We start from the raw sequence: 15,397 nt of genomic DNA, 5'->3' as shown, positions 1-15,397 counted from the left end.
AAAGTATATTACCCACAATTCATTGCTGCATGTATGGTTTTAAATTCAAAAGTGGAAATATGTTTTTTTTTGTCTTTCTTGAAAATTCAAAGAAAATAGTATGATAAGGCGCACATCAGTACTAAAACAGTTTGACATGAGCAGAAAAAAGAACAAATAACAGAACAGTCACAAAGTGTGAGGAAAGTAAAACAGAAATGTCACAAATGCGAGAGGAATTTCAATAGTTTATATAAGTTTAGTGTAAGATATTACACTAAACTATTGGTATAAAGATCAGGCATTTTTGCTGTTGCAAGCACTTCCTTAAATAAAATGATTTCACTTAGAAAATGTTCAAAGTGGAGGTGAGCTTTACAAAGCCACATTTCTGAATAAAAACTTAGCCACTAGATTAAATCGTTAATATCACAATTTAACTCTTCATCCCATTAGAAGACAGAATTTAATTCTATCAAAACTTAGAAGCGGATTAAATTTCTTGTTCAAGATCTAGTTTTGAAAATCTTTGTAAAAACATTAATGAAGTTGCTCTTTAAAAAGATGAGTTGTCTCAAAACACCCAAGAATTGATATTTATTTTGAATGTCTTTTGCAGAAAGGTATTACAGGAAAAAATTCTTACATCATTTTGAATTTCTGCGCAGAGGAACTGACCTCAGAGGGGATTTAACGTGGAACGGAAAGAAAGAACTGAACATGGGTTGCGTTTTTCACTTCTCTCTCAGACTTGGGTTAAAAGATGAATCAACGGATTTGCTTGTTGCTTCTGTGGAGTTTATTTCAGGAGTCAGTGTAGCTTACAGATTAAACGTATTATAGCTGCTATTCTCATATTAAATGGGAAAATCTGTAAATTTGGCTACATGTCAGTTTGAGGAGCTGTTAGTTTCTCATCTGTTAAGTAATTTGTCTTCTTCTTTGTAGAAGAAGAACTGGCCACTGAATGTATTTATGTTTTAGGGCTTCTTCCCAAACGTCAAGATGCGTTTTTTAAATGACTTACTTTGAATACTTTACATTATTGTCAGACATGACGTCACCATGACGTTAGTGGTTAGTAATCAACATCTTGGTTCCGTGATTATTTTGAGACAATGCCTGATTTTTATTTTTCATCCACTTCTGCTTTCAGGAAATAGCCTTTTGCATCCCCAGACCTTCTAATTTATTATTTAGGCTATCTCTGCTACAAATATAAATTACTTAGTCAAAGTTTATTCATTTAAAGGGAACAAACAGATTGAAAATCAAATCTTACGTTTCTTCCCAACCACCAATAAAATGCGAGAAGAAGAAGAAAATCAAATCTTCCCAACAGGTAGGGGAGACAGCTCTGTAGAGCAGAGCCAATCAGCCTGCAGCAGGTGTGATAATGAAGCTGGCAGGTGAGCTGTGACATCACATCCACGGGTTTTCCTGCTGGGTTCCACTCCTCTCCGGCTTTGCTCTTCCCGTTGGCTGGTCATGTCGGCTTTTCTCTGGCTTCTCTGGAGGCTGTTTCATGTCACACTTGGAGGCCCGGTTCTGCATCCGACGTCGTCAGAAGAGATGATGCCTGCTATGAACAGCGTCCCCATCCCTTCCTCCTACCGCCTGCCAGTTTTCCTGCACTCATCGATGCCGCTGGTTCCACCGGAGCTGTTCCGACCAGCTCCGTACGGAGGGCCTCTGCCCGCCGGGCTGGCCGGGCTGCTCATCCCCCCGCTGCGGCAACATAAGAGCATCCCGGATCAGGTGGCTCACGCTGTGGAGGCTTGGTGCGGCACAGAGAAAGTTTCAGTCCGCGTGGACCGCTTCCTGCTGCGTGCCTGGAGCGTGCCATCCCTGTTCCGGATAGGCTCGTGCACGCCGAGCGAAGTGACATCCCGGTACTTGTACTTCCAGTACGGACTGCTGGAGTGTGGCGGACAAGTTCAGGTTAGAACGTTCATCTTACTGTGAACTGATATGTTTGTGAAAGAGGAAAAATACTAGAGAAAGTGATTCCACCAAACCCTGCATGTCCTTGTTTACACTCAAAGAAATTCATCTCTGACCTAACACTAGTTTTTTAACATTTTTTTTATTTCACAGGTTCCACATAATTGTATTTCAGGTGAAAGCAAAAACGATATAGTAATCTGACATTATAACCTTATGTTTATCTAAGATAAAATTAACGAATTAACCCAACTACATCAAATCACTTCAGATAGACAAAAGAGAAATTAGTTGAATTAACTACACTTTTAGTCTGACAAAGCAAACGCTCATTTAGTGAACTTATTTTGCATTTGTTCACTAAATATAAGCAAATGATGTAATTTTAACAACTAAAATTTGCTTTCCACCAACTAATGTTTTTTAATTCAACAATTTTTTCCTATATTAACTAAATTCAAGTTTGTCAACAGGTTCCACACACAATAATGAACTATGTCTAATATAATTTTGTTAATGTATTTATTTAACACCAGAGATCTTAAACATAACATAATTTTAACCAAGTTAAAAAACACCAAAAATCCTTTTCTCAAAAACACATCAGTTTGGCATCACTCCCATACGGGCTTAGATGAGGCGTCCAAGATAAACCACAGGGTTTATAATATGACTTAAATAAAATAGGGGATCTTTATAGTGAAGTACTGTAGTTTTGATATCCTTTGACCAACTGGTAAATAAATACAGTCTGCCCCAAAAGCACTTTTTTAGTACTTATAGAGTAGAAGCTTTGTTACTGTCTAACTGAAATCTACTGCTGAACCTCCACTTTCTACCATAGAGGATATAGCCATTCACCATCATCAGAGTAGAGGCCTGTTTTCCAAATTTTATGTTTTTCTTTTAGCATTGGAAGAAAATATTCTCATATTTACCAGCATAAAAAACTGATCTACAAATGGAAGTCCCTGAGAATGAATGGAATAACTCATGTCTATTATCACAAACACAAAATATTAACGCAAGGTTTAAATTACTACAATACAAATGGTTATTTAGCGTGTATATCACTGCTGTAAAACTTCACCATTTCAATTAAAATACTCCTGATGTGTACAGTATGTTAAAGGTAATATAGATAAGAGTACTCATTTCCATTTTATGTGGCAATGGAGCTTCAAACTTTCTGGAAGGAGGTTATCATGTTCATCTCTCGTTTGATTGAGCAGGATGTTCAAATGGACAGTAAACTTAGCTTTCTGCACATTTCTCCTGATGGCTTTAAAAGAACTACAAAGAGAAAGAAGCTTCTTTGCCTCTTGCAGGCTAAACATGATTTCTCTGAAGTGGAGGAACACAGAAAGACCACAGACAAATGAATGGATCAAGCTATTGAACAACAACATGGCAACGGAAAAACTGACTTGTATAACAAAAGGAAAGCTTCAAGACTTTAAAGATATTTGATTTCCCTTCCTACATCTTGTCAAACACTGTGACGTAAGCTTAATTTTTCTTTTATTTTTGTACAGATAGAGTGAGCCCTGAGGTTATTTTTATGGGGTTGGGGGAGGGATTGCACTTAATTTTTGTCTATTTTTTTGGATGTTTGTATAACAGAAAATTCTAATAAAAATATTTTGGGGAAAAAATCTGTAAGGGCATGCTCGAAAGTCATGAAAACAGAAAGCTCATACTACTTAAACATTTGTTCGTACCAACATTAGGATTCTGTATTCAGTTACAGTACCTAGTCCTCAAAGCTGATTAACAGAAAATGTTGCAGCAACTTAAATATTAAGTTCACCTTGAGACTTGACCATCTTTAAAGTAACTTCCAAACAGACCATTTTAAGTGAAAGGTGAGATCAAACCCCCCCAACAAAGAACAGATTTTGGCTGGACACAGATCGTGTCTGAACAGTCGCTCCTCTTACCCTGTTGAACATGTAAACCTTGCCAACCTCCACTGATTTCATTTTGACTGTCAGAAAAGAAACTTCTCCGTCTATTTCCAGCTCTGCACACCCATCTGCTCCGAGTAGACTACTTCTTCTAGGTTATTGAGATTGTCTCCCTCACTTCTCCTAAAATCCACTATGAACTCCTTAGTGTTGGCTGTGTTGAGGATCAAGTTATTAAATGTGCACCACGCTGAGTCGCTCCACCTCGATCCTGCAGGCAGATTCATCCCCGCTGAGATGAGACCTGCTACAGCTGTGTCATCTGCAAATTTAACAAGGATGCTACTGTGGTGGACTGAGTGAAGAGCAGAGGGCTCAGTACACATAAAGTACTTGATATAATGAAGTAAATAGCATTACTTCATTATTTGCTCAAGTTGAAGCAAAAAGTAGTCAGCCTAAACATTCTTGAGTAAAAAGGTGACTGAAATGCTGACTGCAACATGTGATTGTAGACTAAATTCTCTCAATGAACTTTGTGTTTGCTGACCCTGTGATACTATGGTCATTAAATCAGCTACTGGTTCATTTGGCAGGTTTCAGGTCCTGCTTGAAAATAACATTTGTCAGCAGAGTGAAGCATAAACTGCACAGTGCTGAATTTGGAGTTGGTGAAAGGACAGCCTGCAGGTCACGTTGTTCTCCAAATCCTGCAAAAACTTTGTAGTGGACCTAAAGTAACCTGGATTTTAAACCTCTCCACTCTGCTGCAGAGTTTGGGGCATTGATTTCCATCTTAATGGAGCATTCTATAATAGTCTTGTTTTTCTAGAACAACCTGAAGAGCTTGTTAGCTGTTAGACACTATTGATGCTGTCTCTGGTTTAAGAGTGGCTTTAAACAAGGAATGCACCAATTTTAGTTCATGTACTGGAAACGTTTCTAGAAGTCATTGAAACACTGACTGCAGCTGCGGTACACATCTGGTAAAACTCCATCAAACTCTTGAATAGGTTGTGTTACACAAAGGGTGGCTTATTGCCTGTGCATCCTTTCCAATCACACTTTTTTTCTTCCACTAAGCATTTTATTGACATGTTTGGATTGGATGGCTCTGAACAGACGGCTTCCTAAGCAGTAACCTTTTCCATCTTGCCACTGTTGTAGCTGTCTTTGATTTTCTGTTGAAAAATTGACCACATTTCTTTCCATAATTATATAGACCAACTTACATGAAATCCTTTTCACTTGGCCTAATAAATTGTTTTCAGTCTAAAGCACAAAATTAAAATGTCGGCATAATGAATGTGCAAGTTTCATTCTTTGAATTGATTACTTAAAGATTACTTATTGATTACTTAAAGATTACTTACCCAAGACACTAAGATACACTTAAATGAGCTACATGTCAGCTTGCAGTTCTATGGTTGCACTGATATGAATTCTTAGCCATTTCTAAAAGGATTATTTGTTTCTTTAGCACATTAGTTGTTCCAGTTTTCAACTCAAAGTAATATTGGAATATTACACAATTATAAATTCTTCAAAACCAAAGACCCCACATGTCACAAACCTCTATTCTTCGGTGGCATTTTCTCCTGCTTGTTTTGTTGACTGGATATAAAACGCGTTGTGTAAAGATCTTAAGATCTTTTTAAATTTCTTTCCAGGTTGCTGGTGGTCAGCTGGTGTATTCTTACCTGTTGAACTACACTCCTCCCTCACAAGGCTATGTCATCAGAGTTTTTCCAATTAATCTTCCCATCCACTGCTATTATAACAGGTAATTATTGATATCCACAATTTTTGTTGTGCTATTAAAAAGCTACATTAAGGAAACAGAAGTGGAAAAACACTTTTCCAGACCACAAAGTAGTTCAAGATTAATGATGATCAGTTCAATGAAGAACAAGTATTTTAATTGAACTCAGTTTTATTTGTACAACAGTTATAAGCAAGGACATGGTGCATATCATGTTATGATGTGCTAAAGAGACTGTTGCATAATAAGCTGCTTTTAAACAACTTCCATCCATCCATCCATCTTCTTCCGCTTATCCGAGGTCGGGTCGCGGGGGTAGCAGCTTCAGAAGGGAGGCCCAGACTTCCCTCTCCCCAGCCACTTCTTCTAGCTCCTCCGGGGAAATCCCGAGGCGTTCCCAGGCCAGCCGAGAGACATAGTCCCTCCAGCGTGTCCTGGGTCTTCCCCGGGGCCTCCTCCCGGTGGGACGTGCCCGGAACACCTCACCAGGGAGGCGTCCAGGAGGCATCCTGACCAGATGCCCGAGCCACCTCAACTGGCTCCTCTCGATGTGAAGGAGCAGCGGCTCTACTCTGAGTCCCTCCCGGATGACTGAGCTTCTCACCCTATCTCTAAGGGAGAGCCCAGCCACCCTACGGAGAAAACCCATTTCGGCCGCTTGTATCCGCGATCTCGTTCTTTCGGTCATGACCCAAAGCTCATGACCATAGATGAGGGTGGGAACGTAGATCGACTGGTAAATCGAGAGCTTCGCTTTTTGGCTCAGCTCTCTCTTCACCACGACGGACCGGTACAGCGCCCGCTTGACAGCAGACGCTGCGCCAATCCGCCTGTCGATCTCCCGCTCCCTTCTTCCCCCATTCGTGAACAAGATCCCGAGATACTTAAACTCCTCCACTTGGGGCAGGACACCCCCCCTGACCCGGAGAAGGCACTCTACCCTTTTCCGGCTCAAGACCATGGCCTCGGATTTGGAGGCACTGATCCCCATCCCGGCCGCTTCACACTCGGCTGCGAACCGCTCCAGCGAGAGCTGCAGATCACGATCCGATGAAGCCAAAAGGACCACATCGTCTGCGAAAAGCAGAGATGAGATCCTAAGGCCACCAAATCGGACCCCCTCAACACCTTGGCTGCGCCTAGAAATTCTGTCCATGAAAGTGATGAACAGAATCGGTGACAAAGGGCAGCCCTGGCGGAGTCCAACTCTCACCGGAAACGAGCCCGACTTACTGCCGGCAATGCGGACCAGACTCTGACACCGGTCATACAGGGACCTGACAGCCCGTATCAAAGGGCCCGGTACCCCATACTCCCGGAGAACCCCCCACAGGGCTCCCCGAGGGACACGGTCGAACGCCTTCTCCAAGTCCACAAAACACATGTAGACTGGTTGGGCGAACTCCCATGCACCCTCCAGGACCCTGCCGAGGGTGTAGAGCTGGTCCAGTGTTCCACGACCAGGACGAAAACCACACTGCTCTTCCTGGATCCGAGGTTTGACTATCCGACGGACCCTCCTCTCCAGGACCCCTGAATAGACCTTGCCAGGGAGGCTTAAGAGTGTGACCCCTCTATAATTGGAGCACACCCTCCGGTCCCCCTTTTTGAACAGGGGGACCACCACCCCAGTCTGCCAATCCAGGGGAACTGCCCCCGATGTCCATGCGACATTGCAGAGTCGCGTCAACCAACACAACCCCACAACATCCAGAGCCTTAAGGAACTCCGGGCGGATCTCATCCACCCCCGGGGCCCTGCCACCGAGGAGCTTTTTAACCACCTCGGTGACCTCATCCCCAGAGATTGGAGAGCCCAACCCAGAGTCCCCAGGCTCCGCTTCCTCAGTGGAAGGCATGTTGGTGGGATTGAGGAGGTCTTCGAAGTACTCCGCCCACCGGCCCACAACGTCCCGAGTAGAGGTCAGCAGCACACCATCCCCACTATGAACAGTGTTGGTGCTGCACCGCTTCCCCCCCCTGAGACGCCGGATGGTGGACCAGAATCGCCTCGAAGCCGTATGGAAGTCTTTCTCCATGGCCTCTCCAAACTCCTCCCACGCCCGAGTTTTTGCCTCAGCAACCGCCCGAGCCGCATGCCGCTTCGCCCGCCGGTACCCATCAGCTGCTTCCGGAGTCCCACAGGCCAAAAAGGCCCGATAGGACTCCTTCTTCAGCCTGACGGCATCCCTCACCGAAGGTGTCCACCAGCGGGTTCGAGGGTTGCCGCCGCGACAGGCACCGACAACCTTGCGGCCACAGCTCCGATCGGCCGCCTCGACGATGGAGGCACGGAACACGGTCCACTCGGACTCCATGTCCCCCACCTCCCCCGGGACGTGTTCGAAGTTTTGCCGGAGATGGGAGTTAAAGCTCCGTCTCATAGGGGATTCCGCCAGACGTTCCCAGCAGACCCTCACAACACGTTTGGGCCTGCCAGGTCTGACCGGCTTTCGCCCCCACCACCAGAGCCAACTCACCACCAGGTAGTGGTCAGTGGACAGCTCCGCACCTCTCTTCACCCGAGTGTCCAAGACATAAAGTTAAACAACTTTGTTACTTATTATTTCCCATTTGGCCTTCTGACATCATATGAATCTTCTTGTGCTTCAGGTTTCATTACTCTTACAAAGTTGGTTATAGACCACAAGTCCAACACACAACTTTTCTGAGGAGCATCAAAAGTAAACTAACTTTCAGCCTTACTGTCTGTAATGGTGAGTATCTTTATCTTCAGAATTTTACTTTCAGTTTTTTGATTTCTGAGATTATTTTGAAAGGAATTTGAAGTAAGTTGCAGATTTTGTTAATTACTAACATGTACATTTAAAGTCTGTCTCCAAACTTTAAATGTATCTCACTGGCAAAAACGTGAAGCGCCTATAGGAGGAAATATCGAGAACTCTTTACTCCCTGTGGGATAATGGGAACAGGCTAAAACTCTTCCTATTGGTTCCACTATTGGGCCTGTGGTCCAGTCTAGCTCTGCCAGCTCTTTGTAAATATCATTTTGTTCCCTTTTGCTGGTCGGAATGTGTACGATTACATCTAAATTGAATAACTGCTTCTGCTTGCTTTCTTTTGGTGAATAGATGTCTGAGCTTTCAGATTCACATGTCTGTGCAAAAATTCAAATTTAATATGTTTACTTAAGCTGAAATATGTCTGTCAAATGATCTGAAATACTTGTAAATTGAAAATTGTCTTCTGTTTGTATTAGCCCAGTGGGAGCCCCTGTCTCCAGGTCATACGTTCTATTTGGGAGAGCAAGTTTATTTTTTGGCTCAGGTGGGAACTCTGTTGGCTGGAGAGAGGCTTTATGTTGATTCCTGTCAAGCCACAAGTTCTGAAGATCCAAGCAGCTTGCCTAAAGTGGATATCATCACCAATTACGGGTATGAACCAGCCGACATACACATAACAGCCATTTGCTTGGCTATTTCCTGATTTTAGTTTATCGTTGCAGTTGCATGACGGACAGCAGGAGGGAGGGGAGCAGTTCTCAGTTCCTGTCAGGAGGTGGCAGTGTGGTGAAGTTCTCAGTGGATACCTTTCTGTTTAGAGGAGTCTCACAAGTAAGGTTCACAATCTGTTTAATGTATTGATTCTCCAGGTCAATTCTGAGGAAATGAAAGGAGCAGGAGAAAATGTCACTAAGTATACACAGACGTGTGGAATTAAAAATGGCCTTTTTCCTGATGGAACACCTTCTGAAATCAATGGTTGGAAACTTTAAACTTGCATTTCTAAAGAGCATGCTTTTACACTTGTAAAGCTTTGAATGAGTACCATAGACTTCTGTTCTCATCTGGAACATGTAGATGTTTGCACAGAATCTAGCAGCGTAGTCATCAGAGATCTTGGAGAATCCTATGCTTTCTTTTCTCCTGAGTAGGTTCATTGTGACACCTGGTGACATCTCTACATTACGATGTCACCAGGTGACTCAGAGCCCATCCAATCACTGAACAGATGCTTAGAACAGATAAATGTGTGGATGTGCCAAAACTTTCTCCAACTGAACAGAAACAAAACTGAAGTTATTATTTTTGGACCTAAAGAGGAACGATCTAGAGTCAATGCACAGCTTCAGTTATTACAACTGAAAACCAGCGATCAGCCAGAAACCTGGGAGTAGTTATGGACTCTGACCTGAACCTCCAGAGCCACATAAAGACAGTTACAAAGTCGGCCTTCTATCACCTGAAGAACATTTCCAGGATTAAAGGACTAATGTCTCAGCCAGATCTAGAGAAACTCATCCATGCATTCATCTTCAGTCGTATTGATTATTGCAACAGCGTCTTCACAGGTCTGTCCAACAAATCAATCAAACAGCTGCAGCTGATCCAGAATGCTGCTGCTCACGTTCTCACTAAAACCAGGAAGATAGAGCACATAACACCAGTTTTAAAGTCCCTCCACTGGCTCCCTGTAGCTCAAAGAATAGACTTTAAAATACTGTTGTTAGTTTACAAATCACTGAATGGCTTAGCACCACAATACATTAAAGATCTGCTGTTGTTGTATCAACCTTCCAGACCTCTCAGGTCTTCTGGTTCTGGTTCTGCTCTGCATCCCCAGAACCAGAACCAAACGAGGAGAAGCAGCTTTCAGCATCTATGCACCACAAATTTGGAACAAACTTCCAGAAAACTGTAAAACAGCTGAAACACTGACTTCTTTTAAATCTCAACTGAAAACCCACCTGTTTAGAATTGTATTTGAAATGTAATCAATTACAAATTTATTGATGTAACTTGACTTAATGATTGATTCTATATTGCTTTGTGATTCTGTGTTTGTAATGATGTAAAGCACTTTGAAATGCCTTGCTGCTGAAATGTGCTATACAAATAAAATTTGATTGATTGATTGATTCCACCCACATTGTCTGCAGGTGCAGCACCTCCACTGTACACTGTCAGTCGGTCTGAGCACTTCAAGCATCGCAAAGTCCTGTAACTTCAACAAGGCTACTGGCAGGTTAGTGACTTTGAAGGAAATTACATTTAATCTAAAAATTTTTATTATACTGACAGTGACAATTTTGCTAATAGTTAAAAATTGCTCTAGTATGTCTCTTGATCTAATGTATGGCATGGGAACACAGTATTGTACTGAACATCAGAAGTTCTTGAGCCTTCTCTTGAACACTGAAGCTACGCAAAAAAAATACTGAACCCAATTATTTAGAATCTGTTGAAGCTGTGCCTTTCACTATCAATTCAACCTGGAGAGATTAGCTCCAATTAGAAAGTTTTGATGATGCTAGCAAGTGTAAAGAGTCTACCGATTTGAATTTAAGCCTAGGCTTCATAATGTCTTGATGTTTGGAAATTGGTGAGACGATGGTGGCAACAGTGGTAGCTTGGCCTGCAATCGGCGGGTTGCTGGTTCGAGCCCTGCTCCACCCTCTGTTGTTTTATGCTTGGGCACTTCACCCACCTTGCCTGCTGGTCAGAGGGCACCGGTGCACGACAGCTTCGCTTCCCAAACAAGCCACCAGGATGACTGTATGACTGTGCGTGAATGACTGTAGTGTGAAGGGTGTTGGGATAAATCACTATACATGTACAAGCCATTCACCATTAGAGTAAACTGTCTAGGAGTCATGTTACTGTTTTAATTTTGTAAGTTGTGTTGAAAGATTTATGTGAACCTCTGACTCTAGTGTTTCCAAGCAGAACATTTTTTGTGACATGACCTGTTGATTCATCTGTCTGCTGCAACATCATGGCAGCAGACATGTTGTCTGTTCATTGTTTCCACAATGAAATTCAGAAAAAGTATTTTGTCACCATATTTCACTGAGTAAAATATACTTAACAAACATACTAATGAACAGAATTTTCTGTTTGATATGTAGGTGGGAAGAAATGTTGACTTCCCCCACAGTGTGTTCCTGCTGTGATTCTGTGTGCACCGACACAGACATGTGTAAGTTTGCAAATTCTGATTTATGATATTGCATAATTCCTCTACCATTTATTGATCGAGACCCATGACCCTATATCTTTGACCTTATTTGGTTGTCCTCTTTCTCACAGCTGTGAAGAACCACGTCAGAAGTTCAGGCTGGCTCGTTGATCAAAAGTTGGAGAGTACAGCAAGACAGAGATCTTTTGAAGCTAAGGAAAGAGAGTACTTGGATCAAAAAGTGATCAGTAAAGACAATGTGGAGGATAGTCAGACTTTTCCACAAGACAGAAGTGGTTTTAAAGATAAAGAGTCTGTTGCTGGCAGAAAACAATGGAGACAGGTGGTGATCCTGGAACAGGAAAAGGCAGAAGAGGAGCAGACTGAGAAAAAAGCCAGGAACCTGAAAAATGAAGACAGTGAGCTGGAAATGCTTCTAACACACATGTCAGATGATGCTAGATCACACAATGAAACTGCTCAGGTTGGGGAGGATGGGTTAAATTTGAGAAATTCTGTGTCTAGTTTAGCCATTGTCTATAAAAGCTCAGATGCGTCAGGTACACAAGGAAATAATAGTTTTGGCATAGAGTATAATCCAAGCACTCAAAGTTCTTCTGGTAATGTTTCCACTTCTGAAGATGCCATCACTACTCGTTGTCCACATAGTAACAGTGTTAGCTGTCCAGCTGCTTATAGTGCCACCCACAAGGAAAAACATAATTATAATGAAGGGCATAGCGCAATATCTAGTGCTGTTGGTATTGAGGACCTTAGCTTTGTTAATGTCAAAAATAGTTCTGTTAGTTTGTCAGAGAAGGTTATACCTGAGGTGGACTTAGTCTTGTGGTCAAAATGGGTCAAATGTGCTGATAAATCGGCTCTGACCACAACTCGCTCCACAACAGAATCCGTAAGCAGTAATGGATTGGGTGGAGATGCTGATCTACAGGTTAAAGGGTTACTGACAGGACACACTCATCCACGTTTGCTCAGGGATCTGATTTGTAATGATGGGGAGTCGGACATTACCTCTGGCTCTACAGACCAAACTCTTCCTCAGACTCTACCAGCTGAAGGAAAGCTGAAAGATTCTGGCACCAGAACAACACTTCCTAGTTTTGGTTCTCTTTCCATTAAATCAGAGCAAACTCATGATCTCAACCCCAAGCATTCTGCCATGGTAACGGTCACCACTTCCTTTCAGGACTCTAACAACAGTCCTTTGATTGACAAAGGCTGGGCTGAGGTAGTGCCAGAATGGGTTGTGCAACATTTGTCTTTTCTTGTGCAAAATACAAATCGGGTTGTACAGAATTAGTCACAGACTTGTTCGTCAGTCCTATCATTGCCACAGAGTTTTTAGGTATCTTGTTGACAAATAAAATTTCTACACAAAATGAAAAGTTAGGTTGTCATTTTAGGATAAATATTTAACTGTGTAGAAGCCTTGGTTTGAGAGAACCTTGTTACCAGTCAGTGTTCTCTAGAGTTTGGAATATTGCATTAAAGCAATCTGAGGAGTCCATAAATGTTTCTTCCCTCTGGAGCCCATATCTCAGTTAGTGAAATTCCTTAACTTAGATATGAGACTATAAGGTAAAACCTGTAGTAGTCTTTCATGAAAACGTTCTTGGAACTGGATCCAACAGAGAAACTGGATAAATAAGACATTTACTAGCTGTATGAGTGGACAAAATGTTGATTAAATTTCAAGCTGATTGGTCCCTACCAGAGTTTGACTGATTTATTACAGTGTTTAAATGCTTTGTATTCATAAAGAAAGTTGACTCTGTCATTGCTCTGTTTGAAGAACTGTAATACCAAACAGTTCTTCATCCAGACTGCATAATTCTGGCTTAAGAACTCTATGAGCCTCAGTGAGATGAGAGGTATAAATATAGTTAGACATGAGTGTTTGGGGCCAAATCCCAAATGCATTTTTGTTATGATTAGTTTGTTAAAAAGAATCACGACAGAAATCACAAGAGGTACGTTGGCTTCTCCTTAAGAGATTTCTTTGTGCACTCTGAGTGTCTAGGAGTGCAAAACAATAAAATGTATAACCTCCTGGTGCTACATAGATATCTTGTTCTTTTTGGTTTATTTTTCAGTCTGTTCATTTGCTGTGAAACTGCTAAGCAAGATTATGATCAGTATTTGATTTGAGTACAACAAAATACTGGCAGAAGTCATGTTGCTGTATACTGAAGAGGACATGCCCTTGAAATGGATGTTTCAGCAAGTAGCAAAATCATGGTTCCAGACAAACTGAATTCAAGTAATGGAGTGGCCAGCCCAATCTCTGGACCTCAATCCCATGGAAAACCTGTGGGCTGACAAAAAATTCTGTTCATGAGGCAAAACCAAGAAGTACAGAGGAATTGTGGAATGTAGTACAACTGTACTGGGCTGCAGAACCTGCTGACCGGTGCCAGAAGTTGGTCAAGTCCATGGACCACAGATGTAAAGCAGTTATCGAAACCATGATTATGCAACTAAATATTATTTTATGATTCTCAGGAAAGATGAATCTTACAGCATTTCTAAGTTTATACAGTATCTTTTTGAGTTTGTAAAGAAAGATATCAACACTGCAATTTTTTGAACATTGTATTTCTTGACTTCCTGTGAAATATTTAATTACGTTTTTCAAAAGGAAAAAAAATTACTTTTTAGACCCAAAAAGAACAATCTTACTCTCATCAGTCCCCAAAATATTATGCCTTTTTTTTTTTTTTATCCCAGTCAATGTTCTTTTTCAAGTTGCAACCTCTTCAGCGCAGCATTTTTTTCATAGTGGGGTTTCTTGCTGGTATCTTGGCTTTACATAGATGTTGTCTGATTAGTTTTTCTTTTTCTTCCTTGCCTTTCTGGTTTTGGCTACCATTTTAAAGTGTTTGATATCATTTTAGACAAACAGTCTGTCATTTTCTGTACTTTATAAGTTTTCCCCTCTTTTATTGATGGTTTAATCAAACACTCTTCTTCTGAACAGTGTCTTAAGCGACCCCTTCTACTCAGTTTTTCAAAGACCAATGCACATCCAGCATATGCAAAATCAGTTGCCTTTATCCTTTTAGGGTCACCTGCTAACACTTTTTTTTCCCACATAATCAATGACCTCACTAACTGAACTTGGCTGCTATTTTTTTGAACACATCCCTTTCAGTAAATGATTCAGTTTCAAAGAATCAGCACCATGCACATCATGCCTGTTGGGTGTGTTGGTTTTCTATACCTCTGCTAAACTGTCTACAAATATTTTGTAGTGTAGAAGAAATTCAAACAAAACCAGTGATTTATCTGGCTAGTCATGTGGGACTGCTATTATTTTGAACACAACTGTTATATATATATATATATATATATATATACTGTATATATATAGACAGTATGTGCACACCTTGTTTTAATAAACCGTGTCTCTGGTTTTTGCAAAAACGCATCTTTGTCCTAACTGATTTCTTGGGTGGTGTTTTGGGCGATAAATTAAAATTAATCACTGATTGCCACACAGAGAAAATAAAGTTGCACATTTAAAACATAGATTTTAGGTGCCATGCCACCTATTAGATCATAGGTGGTGTTACAGATCTTAAATGGTCCCATTAACAGTTTTTAAGGAAATTAAGTGATGGAATATAGTACAAAAGTAACCTACTGGACAAGAATAGTAACAAAAACCAATGCATGTTATTATGAATAGAAAAGGGAAATCAGAAAGTAATGCATTTGAAAGAGCTTTGGATAAGTTAATTAGAGGTTAAGTGTTGTATGTCCAGTCTGGTGTTTTGATGGTCTGCTCCAAATTCTCATTGCAGTCCATATCCATATTTAATGGAAAGCAACTATAACTCCAAACAAGATGTGTGAAACATCAACTA

General features: G+C 41.3%; 1 protein-coding gene across 1 annotated transcript; it reads left to right on the top strand.

Annotated features, from left to right (window-relative positions):
- The first annotated feature begins 422 nt into the window (after positions 1–422).
- LOC111608083 lies at positions 423–14,850 on the top strand. The gene is made up of 8 exons (XM_023330571.1): positions 423–1,920; positions 5,501–5,613; positions 8,205–8,308; positions 8,812–8,986; positions 9,058–9,166; positions 10,492–10,577; positions 11,461–11,531; positions 11,642–14,850. The coding sequence occupies exons 1-8, from the start codon at positions 1,468–1,470 to the stop codon at positions 12,829–12,831; spliced, it is 2,301 nt and encodes a 766-aa protein (XP_023186339.1). The 5' UTR covers positions 423–1,467; the 3' UTR covers positions 12,832–14,850.
- Positions 14,851–15,397: the final 547 nt, after the last annotated feature.

Source organism: Xiphophorus maculatus, chromosome 3 (genome assembly GCF_002775205.1).
Source record: "Xiphophorus maculatus strain JP 163 A chromosome 3, X_maculatus-5.0-male, whole genome shotgun sequence".
Lineage (NCBI taxonomy): Eukaryota > Metazoa > Chordata > Actinopteri > Cyprinodontiformes > Poeciliidae > Xiphophorus > Xiphophorus maculatus.
This window is presented reverse-complemented; position numbering and strand designations above follow the sequence as displayed.

Bases quoted from the DNA above. Each gene is read 5' to 3' on its own strand.
- LOC111608083 (XM_023330571.1), top strand. From the start codon at position 1,468: ATGTCGGCTTTTCTCTGGCTTCTCTGGAGGCTGTTTCATGTCACACTT. The intron at 1,921-5,500 runs GTTAGAACGTTC...ATTTCTTTCCAG, and splicing joins AGTGTGGCGGACAAGTTCAG to GTTGCTGGTGGTCAGCTGGT. The intron at 9,167-10,491 runs GTAAGGTTCACA...CATTGTCTGCAG, and splicing joins TGTTTAGAGGAGTCTCACAA to GTGCAGCACCTCCACTGTAC.